The following is an 11,036-nucleotide window of genomic DNA, read 5'->3' on the forward strand; positions in this document are numbered from 1 at the left end:
GCTGGGTGCAATGGAGGGGAGCTCCGGGGAGAGCGGGACGGGAGCAGGCTGGGGGCGACTGAGGGGAGCTCCAGGAAGAGCGGGAGCGGAGCAGGCTGGGGGCGACTGAGGGGAGCTCTGGGGGGCGGGCTGGCTGCCATTGAGGGAGCTCCAGGGGGAGCGGGTGAGGGCCTGGGCTGGGTGCGGCTGAGGGGAGCTCTGGGGGGTCCTGGGAGTGACTGCGGGGAGCTCCGGGGGGAGCGGAGCAGGCTGGGGGCGACTGAGGGGAGCTCTGGGGGCCGGGCTGGCTGCGACTAAAGGGAGTTTTGGGGAGAGCGAGGGGGCCGGGTGCGGGGAACTGCGCTGGGGGGGGGCGATTGAGGGGCCGTGTCTGGGGGGCGGGGAAATACCAACCACCAGGCGGCGAGGCGGGAGGCCGGATTACAAGAAACCTCCGTTTTTCCCACCGCGGCTTTTTCCCAGCCTGCACCACCGCCCCACTCGCGATCTGTAAGGGCTCTTCCGCAAGGTCGACAGCCGTCTCCACCAATCACAACTCGGTCCTGCCAGCGGCGGGCCAATAGGAATGCCCAGGTCGGAGCAGCCCACCACTGCCGCTGGTAGAGGAGACTCCTGGGGGAAAGTGGAAGAGTCAAGAGGCTGATTGGTTCCTCAGGCCCGTCGATCACCAGTCAGAGGACAACAGCCGGAAGAGGTTGGCCAATTAGAGGAGAGGACGGAAGACTGGTGTCGTCCTGGTAAGACTGAAGCTTAGAGCCGTTACCCATCCTAGCTGGTGTCGATTCTGATTGGTCGTTGTCCTCGCTCCCTACTGTAACCTTCCCTGCTCACGGGGGTGGGTGGTTGTCTCCCATTGGTGGGCACTGGGCGGTGCCCAGAGGCGCGCGCAAGGAGGGGCCGTTACAGGCTGCTGCGCGCGCTGAGGGAGGGGGACGGTGATGAAGGGAGGGACTGAGAGGGGGAAGATGGCTGCCCGGCAGTGGAGGTGAGAGACTCTCAGGGAGCCCCTCTGGAAGGGGGGGGGAAGAGGCCCCGCTTCCCATGATGCCCCGGGGCGAGGTGGGGGGATGCTCCCCAATAAGTCTGTGTGGGCTGCTGGACGGGGTGTTGCCCGTCCCCCCCGTTAGAGTGGGGCTGTCTGCTCCCCGACCCGTAACGCACCGGGGCAATGGGCTGCGTGTGGTGGGTTGTACATTCCCCACAATGCACTGGGGTGCGGAGTGGGGCGGCTTTCCTCCACTCCCCCCGCAGTGCGTCAGGACAGTGACCTGGGGCTGCCGTCACCCCCGCAGCCTACTGGGTTGATAGATCAGGGCTGCCTAGGCGTGACCCCACAATGAAACAGAGAGGAGGGTTCACTGTTCCCCTTCTCCCCCCATTGACGTGCTGAGGTGGTGGAGCAGGGCTCTCTGCATTTCCCCAGCGCGATGGAATGGTGCTTCTCCTTGACAGAATAGCTGGTGTAGGGCTGCCCGTGTGACCAGAGTGTCGGGAACTTCAGACACTTTCAGGCATGTAGGAATGGTGGAAACGGTCAAGAGATTTATTCCAGGGAAAGGAGATATCCCAGAACCAGTTCTGGGGTGTTTGGGATTAAATTTGCTTGTACTATGCATTCCCAACATTCTCCCTTCTAGAGTCCCTTCTCTTGACATTTCCTTTTCCTTCACACATGCCTTCGTCGCAATTTAAAACGTAGGTACATATCTGATTTGTTGACTACAGTCCCCTGTGCATCAGCATATACTTGAGTTCTTGCAGTCCAACGTGCTTCTTCCATATGTCGATCCTCTGATACTTGCTTCTTCTCCAATGTGCAGCCAAAGTCTCCTTCTCTTCCCGACAAGTATAAAGCTGACATTTCCTCCTATGAATTGCTCCTTTTTGGACATTGTACATCATCCTTCTGTTGCTGCCTTCTGTGTAACCCATATGTTATAAATATTTTTTTGCTGCTGAATATGGCAAAATTTTTAGCAAATATCCTGATTGATAGGGTGTACTTGTGTGTATGCATAATACAGGGGTGTTTAATATATGGGAGATGTACATGGTAGTGTTAAATGTTTAAAGAAACATTTTAGTTTGGGGGTGTAAATAGGTACTTGGACTTGCGGAAACTGTATGCCAGTATATGGTTTAAGGAAGAGCAGTATATAATTTAAGAAAGCAGGAGCCTGACTTTTCTCTGTATTTTACAGATATAAACTATGCTGAGGTCCACGTGTCCTGTATTGAAGTCTGGCTCCACAACTACATTTTGCTTCACTGTGAACTTAATCTTTTCCTGTATTATACAACGCTGTATGTTGTTGAGGTGCATATATCTACTGCTCTTAATATTAAAGCAATAGTTGATTATAAACCCTGCAAACTGACCTCTTGGCATCTTATTACTGTTTTAGATTTGTTTCTACTGCTCATTTTACAATGGTTTATTGCTCAGCTTTGAACTGTCAAAATGCTACAAGTGGGGTATATAAGAACAGTACAGTTACTTTCTATGGTTTTCCTTTACATAACAAACCTCTCTTGAAGCAGTGGATTCACAACATGGGTCGGGAAATGGGAACTCCATCAAAACATCAGCGACTATGTTCTAAACATTTTGAGGACAGTTCTTTTGAAATTGATCCTCTAAAAATTAGGAAAAACCGGCGCCTACTGAAAGAAGCAGTTCCCAAAAAATTCATTTTGGGTGAAGACGGAAACTGGCTTGTTGGAACACCTCAAAGTTTCTGTGGTGGAATAAGTAATAAAACTCGAAAACGAATCCGGAATCCTGAACATTTGAAGGTAATTTAAATATTTGATATTCTATTTGTTTCTCTTAAATTAAGAGAGCATAATAAGAGAATACTTGGATGGGAATTCTCCAAGGGAACACCTAGGTGCTGCAGGAAATAAAAATATAAATGATTCAGTAGGTTGCACTTTTCCCTTTGAGTTGCTACTTAATCATTGTGCACCGTGGAGTTAGGAGGCACATTGTTGCTGAGCTCTTGTGAATACAGACAATATTATGGTGCTTCTCTCTTGATCCTGTTTCAGCTTGTGCAATTACATTCTGCCCAAGTAAAAATTTCTGTTTGGCATTTCAGTTGGATACTATACTCTTCTTTACTTCCTGCTCCAAAATGAATCCCAATCCTGCAAACCTGTACTCGTATGAGTGAGTAGTCCTTACTCATGTGAATAATCTCATTTGATTTGGGATGACTTGATTGTAGTATAGAGCTTATACTGTGTATGTTTGTTGGATGTAGTATTGTTGTAGCTCTGTTGGTCCCAGGATGTTAGAGAGATAAGAATGGGAGATTATATCTTTTATTGGACCATTTATGAGGGTGAAAGAGGCAAGCTTTTGAGCTACACAGACCTCTTCTTCAGATCTGGGCAGACCTTGTTAGGGACTGTTAAATAGTGTCTAAGTTTCAGTTCAATTCAGTATCTTGTACATCAGTTTTGGGTGGTGATCCTGTTTAGAACCAGATATTACAAACCATCATCTGAGTAGTGCTTACTCATGGAATAGTTTTCTAATGTAAAAGTGAATACTCATATGACTACAGATTTGTAGAACTGGATCCATAGGTTGTACAATTGATAAAATTTGTGAAACACTTAGATACCCATTTGAATGAAAGGCAATACATAAAGGCAAAGTGTTCACTCCTAATATTACCAAATGGATACAAGCCACGTGGGAACAATAATACTGATCAGGCAAGTATTGATACAACTTTACATGTAGTTCGTGTCCTTTAATATTAAAATTAATTGGGTGGGGAGCTACAGGCTAGATGTGAAATTGGCAGTCTTGGATGTATTTGCACTAGCTTTTCATTGAAGTTTTGTTTTATTTTCAAAATTTTATGTTTATAACTGTAGGAGCAAAAATACTGGCAAACGTCATCAGAGATTGTTTAATCTTTGCGGAGGTTGTGGGCATTACACAAGATTCAAGGCCAAAAGAAGGACTTCCTATCTGGGAAATGAAAGAGGAAGTGGATTTAAGAAACTGCAGCTATAATACTGCACTCAACTCTGGTCACCTCAAATCAGAAAGATCTAGATGAGTTGGAAGGAACTGAAAAAAGGAGCAACAAATTAGATTAAAGTGTTGGAGGGTTTCATTTATAAGGAAAGATCTTTTAAAAAATTTATTTTTAAAATATGTATTGGTGAAGGAGTGATACAACAGTCTGCCAGTATTTGGAAGGTATAAATGCTAAAGAGAGAGCAATAACGCAGTTTGGTGCAAGACAGTATGCTCGTTTACAATCCCTTTCTTCTAGCTAAAGGAAAATTTAAGTTGATCACCAGGAAAAAGAAATCCTGGTAGTGAGATCTATTGAACTGTGGAGTTGCCTCATAGCTTGAGTCATTTAAAGTACATTGGACAAAGAAAGCACTGAAGAATGTGCTGAAGAGAACAACTGCACTGAGTTTCAGAGATTGGCCAAGATGACTTTGATAGTCTTTATTTCTACCTTTTTGATTCTGTTGCTTGGGAAGTCATGATTCAGTGAAGAGCTAAGGAATACCACCTTGAAACGATTATACTGACTTTGAGAGCAACATAGCAGTATAAATATCTAATTCGTCTTTGTAAAGGTGATATACAGTAGCTGTCAGATATAGAGTGCCATCAGAAACACCCGGCAAATGACTGCATATGTAATATTCTAAGTAAGGCCCTTGTCAGGATGTAATCAAAGATACTAAGTATGCAATACTTTTTATTTCAGGTCCCAGGGACATTTGATAATGTTGCAGCTCCTGACGGGAAGAATTTAGAAGAGTGGCAAAAGGAGCTTTACAAAAAAGTGATAAAGGACAATTATGAATCTTTAATCTCACTGGGTAAAGGTCAGTTTTCACTCATTCTCTGGAAGTTGTGAAATGTGTACAGTTCTTGGGCTGGCTCCGGTCTGTTTTCTCAAATCCTTTGATTGCTGGTGGATCAGTTCTTAGATGCTCCAAAACCTTTGTGATAGAAGATCAACTCCATACGTCCTTTTCTGTAAAAGAAGATTGATTGACACAGTCATGTTTCTAATACCTCTATATCCACCACTTTCCTGCTGTGAATAATGCTTATACACTATTCAGTTGTGTATGTTGAAGCCACATGCACAGATGCTACTTTCCATGTGTGATGTGGATGAAGCACTCCTTCAGTAAAGGATATTTCAAGAATAAAGTATTTAAGTAATTTGTGATTATATCATTTCTTAATCTATATGCCAACTCTAAAACAAGAAAAAATGGCAATGGGAAAGATTAGATGTCTGTTCTCTTCCTCTTGAAGGGGATCTGGACTTTCAGCTGACTTATAAACTGCCAAGTGGTTTAGTACATATGGTGTGATTGGGATTCTCCCTGAATTGCCTGAAGGGAGCAAAACTGATTTCTGAGCAAACATTCTGCCTTTCTGCAGGATCTTTATTCAAGTAATCTGCAAATCCTTTCTGATGTTTTCTAGGATTACTTACATTTAAGCATTTTTTTTTTTTTTTACTTCTAAGATTTTTTTTTTTAACTCCCTCCACCCTCACCCCAATTAAAGTGTGCCTTTTGGGCACACGCTTTCATCCTTGGCAGTTTTTGCTTAATTTTAGGTGAAAGAATTACATCACAAACCCCATGGATCTTTTAATCATGAAGTTTTAGTGTGAGCTGCTCCTACTCTGATTCCCTCCCCACCCCACCTCACAGTACCTGGTCTGTATACAGTTTTTGTACTGACTTAACTGCTGCTGTGGTGGTGATGGTGGTGGTGGGGGGTTATCTAAGTAGTTAAATTGGTACAACCCTGTGTGTGGTGCTGTTTCAGAAAATTAGGAACACCTGCGGGGAAAAAAATAGCCACTTGTGAAAATTTTGGTTTAAGTGACTTGCTCAGCATCACATAGGAACTCTGTAGCAGAGGCAGGGACAGAATCCAGTTCTCCAGGGCAATATTCAGTGGCATTAACCGTGAGGCTACTCTTTCTTTTCCTGCAATTCTCTGCCTCATTTGCTGCACACCATCCAACTTCTGCAACAAATGAAGCAGGGGTCCTACAGACAACAACCTCTTTCACAACACAGCCCTGATCTATTGTCAAAGCACAGTCAGTCTTTTACAAGGAATGGGGCAGGAGTTGTGTGAAAACAGTATATCGTCACATAATTAAAGACTATCATAATGCATATGCACAAGGGGGCTGAATTAAGGTTATAGGTGTCCTTCATGCTAGACTTTGTAACCTTCATGTTCTTTTAATGTAATTTTTTGGATGTAATTTCTTAAGTATTCTTTTAAAAAAAAAAAAAAATCATCCTGAGGAATAATATTGTCCCTCCCACATCAGCAGAATTAGGATCTTTGGATTCATGCAAACCTCTACCACTTGAGGTAACAGAGTAAGTGGAAGGAGTAGAAGGCTTTTATCATTTGTGAGGGTGTGGCACTAGAAGGGGATGGTGATACACACTTAGCCAGTGGGTTTCACAGGTATTTGCTAGACGGCAAAGGAATATTAAATGGACTGAATTACATGTTCTTTGGTGAGTGTTTTCTAGTGACTACAGAGCCTTCCACCCCTGTGCTCCCTTCTGCTCTTATTCCTTGGCAGACTCCTGCCCCTTCTCCTAGCCTCCTGTGTCTTCTGTCCCATTCCCCCCACCCCAGCTCTGCATCTCTTTTCTCCTCACCTGTCTGCCTTTGAATCAGGCGCTTTCATTCTTCTCCACACTGCCTAGGTGGCAGCAGTAGGAGCATTGAAAGCATAGAAGAGAGAGTCTCCTTGCTCTAGTTTTAGTGTCTGGTGTTATAGTGACCCCCAGCAGGTAGGAGGAGCAATTGCAGGGAAAGTCCTGCTCAGCCCATGCATCCCTGGGATAGAGCATGCTCAGTTGCTCCGTAGGGATGGTGCATGTGCCATCTGTCAGTACATAGGAGTTGTGTGGGGATGGAGAGGAAAATGCTATTTGCAGCTGCAAGGTGTGCAAATAGCAGTGATGTCAGCAAGGGGCAGAATTTAAATTCCAATCCCTTGGGTTTTCCTGGGGAGGTCAAAGCCACTGTTTTTAAACAGATATTAATGAAAACCGGGATTTTGACAAAAATAAATAAGTCGATCAAAAGTCTCATAATCTGAACAGACTCAAAAATGGTCACCTTTAACACTGTTACCTCTGCACAATTTACCTACTACCACAGCAATGTAAGCATTAATTTCAGATAATGTGACATTCTTTGAAGTTTAAAAAATCAGTGAATATTAAGAAGATATTATGGGACTTTTTTTATTCTTTGTCCAAACTATTCAGTCTCCAAACATGATATGCAGTCAAGAGAAGAGCTACGTGTCAAGGCTCAGCAGGGCTTGGAGGAAAGAGAAATGTCTATGAATCCTAGCATAGGTGAGTAATGGATTCAGACCTCTCAGAAGAGTAAATGACTTAAAGCTGGCAAGAGAAACCATCATGATGAACACTTCTGTAGTTTTTGTCTTTTCTCATGTATTGCTATTTTATAACAAGACCTTGTCATAAGTTCATTGTAGATATGGGAACCAGTGAACTTTCTGGTCTAAGGCAGATTCTCTCCTTTCATCCATCCAATTTCTAAGTGTTTGGATAACATGTTGTGTTATTACTAGTATTTTTTAATACTAAAAATCACATACTGATATACATATACATAACCCTTTTTAAACAAATGGTATGACACATGCCCTACCTTGCAGAACATGTGGTCTAAGATGAAGCATCTCTTGGTGCTCATATGGTCACCATTACTAACATAGTGATTGAGTGACATGGAAAAATAATTTAGGAAGGGTGATCGTGGTGAAGAATTATTAGTAAGGAGCATGAGGTAGGAAGAATTCCATGAGGTGTTTTAACAAAAGGTTTGAAAGAGGCAAGACGGTGCTTGGCGAAGAAGAGGGATGATGCCCCAAATGTAGGGGTACTGTAAGGAGCAATGCTAAGAGTCAGAGAAGGGAGCAGTAAGGTGAGAGAACAGGGAAGAGCATGGGAAATATAGAGGGAGTAGGGGGAAAATGAGAGCAGAAATGTTGGAGACAGGATGATCTATGCCTTGAAGGAAAGGGCATATTTCTATTTAATGCAGTATAAAAGAGGGGCAGGGAGTTAGGTGATTCAGTTTAAGTGAGAGGGAGAAAGATGACGCAGCAGCTTTTTGTATGGAGTAGAGTGGAAGAGATTAGAATCAAGGCAGTCACAGAGAAGGTTACAGAAATCAACAAGTAAGATGGCAAAGGTACGGACAAGGGTTTTGTCAGTAGCAATAGAGAGGCACAGGTAGATTTTGAGGGTATTAAAGTTGTAGAATCATCATTACTGGTGATATTCATGGCTTCTACTAGGGATGGTTTACGAAGTCAAATCTATCTTGTTAAAATGCAGGGAGATAGATTAGATGACATAGCATGGAGTTCTTTCAATCTAAATTACTTAAACTTCTGGAATTGGCAGTTTGAGAGGCATTTTATATGCAAAAGTTTGAGTGACATACATTTACTGGTCCAATAAGTTATCACTTTTCTGTTTTTTGTTTCCCTCCAAGGAGCAATATGACCTACAAGCATTTTGTGCATTATGGATCAGGAATGTTTTATTCTTAGGAGATGTCCTTTTCCCAAACAGATGAAATGAATGTTTGGATTCTTTTTATTCCAGTGGATGATGTGATCAAAACTGAAGTGCAGGATAATGAGGAAGCTCCAGAAAATGTGGAACTGCATGGATCGTTTTCAGGAAGATCAGAAGACCTGGTTTTCCAAACTCCTGACAATGGAATAACTTGTGAGAGTAATTGGAGCACAGAAACAGAGCTGAGGAATCTTACTGGAAGCAGAATGGGTAACTCTACTCTTGGGAAAGGAGATTCCAATAAATTCAAAGGTATCCTTTTCTACCAGGAGACACCCACAGGAGAGAGACTATATCTATGTACAGAATGTAAGAAAACCTTTAAATTGAAGATAGGTCTTTTAAAACACAAGCGAATTCATGCAAAAAAGAGTCCGGTATCATCATACATATGTACAGACTGTGGAAAAAGCTTTGGTCGCCATGCAGATCTTATTCGACACCAGAGAACTCACACGGGAGAGAGACCCTATAAATGTACAGAATGCGAGAAAAGCTTTACTGAGAAACCAAGACTTACTAATCACTTACGAACTCACAACATATGCCTGTAACCACTGTGGCAAAAGCTTTATGGGAACTGATTTTCCACTCAGTCATCAACAAATCCATCTGAGAATATGAACCATACATATGTACCGACTGTAGGAAAAGCTTTTGCGTAGAAGACCTTTTATAACACTGAATTGAACTCAAGCATGGGACGGACCAGTCATTTTAGCTCATCTGTTTAAACCGTGAGAAGCAACTGAGTTTATTAGCTATCAAAATGATTCATGAAAGGGGGGAGAACGGACACATAAAAGCGTATTGACTATACCAAAAATGTAATTCAAAAAAGCATATTCTAGAACACCAACTAACCTATACTAGAGAGAGACTGTATCATTGCAGAAAGCGTGGGAGAAGTTTGACGTGAGGAACCTTTGACACATCAGAGAATTTACGGAACAGAGCAAGATCATTCACAGAATTTTAGATAGAAATTAGAGCTTCAAAGAGCCTTAGATCAGTTTAAGAGATTGGCCTTCTTGATGTAAAAATAGGAAATAAATGGGAAAGTCCATTAAGCACACGCAAATGATAGTGGTGCCAGCAGTGCATGTTAGTATGGCCAAAGACGAAATGTAGTTCAAACTTCCACAGTTTAGAGTAATTTATAGTACACGAGATGCAGGCTTCATTTTTGAGCTCCTGGAAGAGAAAACAGAAATGGATAATGTTCTCCTTTCTGTCGCTTCTGTGCAACATGAAAGATGAGAGGCAAAACTGATGTGGGATTATTCTTCTCTCTAAACCAAAAGCAGCACTGGCTCCAATTTAAGAGGAAATGTCAGCAGATGGAGATAGGGGGAAAAAATAGTTGTGTCTTCTGCTTAAAAACATAATCAAACACAGGTCAGAAAATCTTACCAAACCTGTGCATCTTGTTAAATGCCTTGCTTAAAGGTGGCCTGCAAAGGATTAAAAAACACCTGTTTTTTGTGCCGTTTTTTTAAACCTTATGATGTGGACTTTCTTGCTGGGGGGGGAGGGCGGCGAAGTGGGTGTTAAAATAAATCCTCCAAATTCTGTAGGATGTTGATTTTTAACATTGCCCAATTGTGCCTACATATGAGCAGTTAAGGAGAACTAAAGAGGGGGGAAAAGAGTAAAATTTTATATTGTATGATCATCTGTTACAATGAAGAGTGCTATGTTGTAGTATACATAACATTTGTTTTCAATGAATGATGCCTGATGTTCGACTGGAAAATCCAGTCAAAAAGGGGACCTGACAGTGTCCAGTCAGATCTACAGATGGACACCCAAAGTCCCATCACAGAGGTCAGGGAGGTGCCTGGTCACTAATCTGTGCCAGCTCCTACTCAGCTGCGGCCTTCTCCTACCTGTGTTGGGCAGCTGCAGCTCCCAGCCCTGCCTTTGCAGACGTGTACCTCCTGACCAGGGCAGAGAGGGGAAAAGCAGTGAGCGACTGAGGTGGGGCCTTGGGAGAAGAGGTGGGCCAGGGGTGGGGTCTTGAGGGCAGGGTTGTTCCAGCTGGAGTGTCCAGTTTTTAAATACAAAGTTGGCAACCCTACTGGTAACTGAACTGATGGGGAGGTTCGCCAAGATTATTATTATTCTAATTGCTCTAACTTAATCTTATTTTCCCTCTTTTAAATGTTTGTATTATTAACTAGCAGGTAAGCAGTTAAAAGAATTAATTTTGCAAGATGCACATTGAATAGAGCAAAAGGTGGTCCACGGACTGCTTGGTGGTGGGTATGCAGAGAGTTGTCTGGTCTCATGTTGCTGACTTCTCCTTCCAACTGCTAAATCGCATGAGAGACAACTAAACCTACATTAAATGCTTTCCAATTATT

The 11,036-nt window shown here is 42.9% G+C and overlaps 1 protein-coding gene across 4 annotated transcripts; it reads left to right on the plus strand.

The window, feature by feature from the left end:
• The first annotated feature begins 514 nt into the window (after nucleotides 1-514).
• On the plus strand, nucleotides 515-10,344 carry LOC311515501 (zinc finger protein 212-like). Of its 4 annotated transcripts, none has more exons than XM_084618612.1 (5): nucleotides 515-737; nucleotides 2,202-2,796; nucleotides 4,752-4,872; nucleotides 7,321-7,413; nucleotides 8,698-10,344. In XM_084618612.1, the coding sequence occupies exons 2-5, from the start codon at nucleotides 2,431-2,433 to the stop codon at nucleotides 9,222-9,224; spliced, it is 1,107 nt and encodes a 368-aa protein (XP_084474738.1). In that variant the 5' UTR covers nucleotides 515-737; nucleotides 2,202-2,430; the 3' UTR covers nucleotides 9,225-10,344. The 4 variants fall into 4 exon arrangements, with proteins under 4 accessions (XP_084474738.1, XP_084474739.1, XP_084474737.1 ...); XM_084618613.1 differs by lacking the exon at nucleotides 515-737 and adding an exon at nucleotides 738-835; XM_084618611.1 differs by lacking the exon at nucleotides 515-737 and adding an exon at nucleotides 876-985.
• The last annotated feature ends 692 nt before the right edge of the window (nucleotides 10,345-11,036 follow it).

The sequence above is a fragment of the Lepidochelys olivacea genome (genome assembly GCF_965140295.1).
Source record: "Lepidochelys olivacea isolate rLepOli2 genome assembly, chromosome: 2".
Taxonomy (NCBI): domain Eukaryota; kingdom Metazoa; phylum Chordata; order Testudines; family Cheloniidae; genus Lepidochelys; species Lepidochelys olivacea.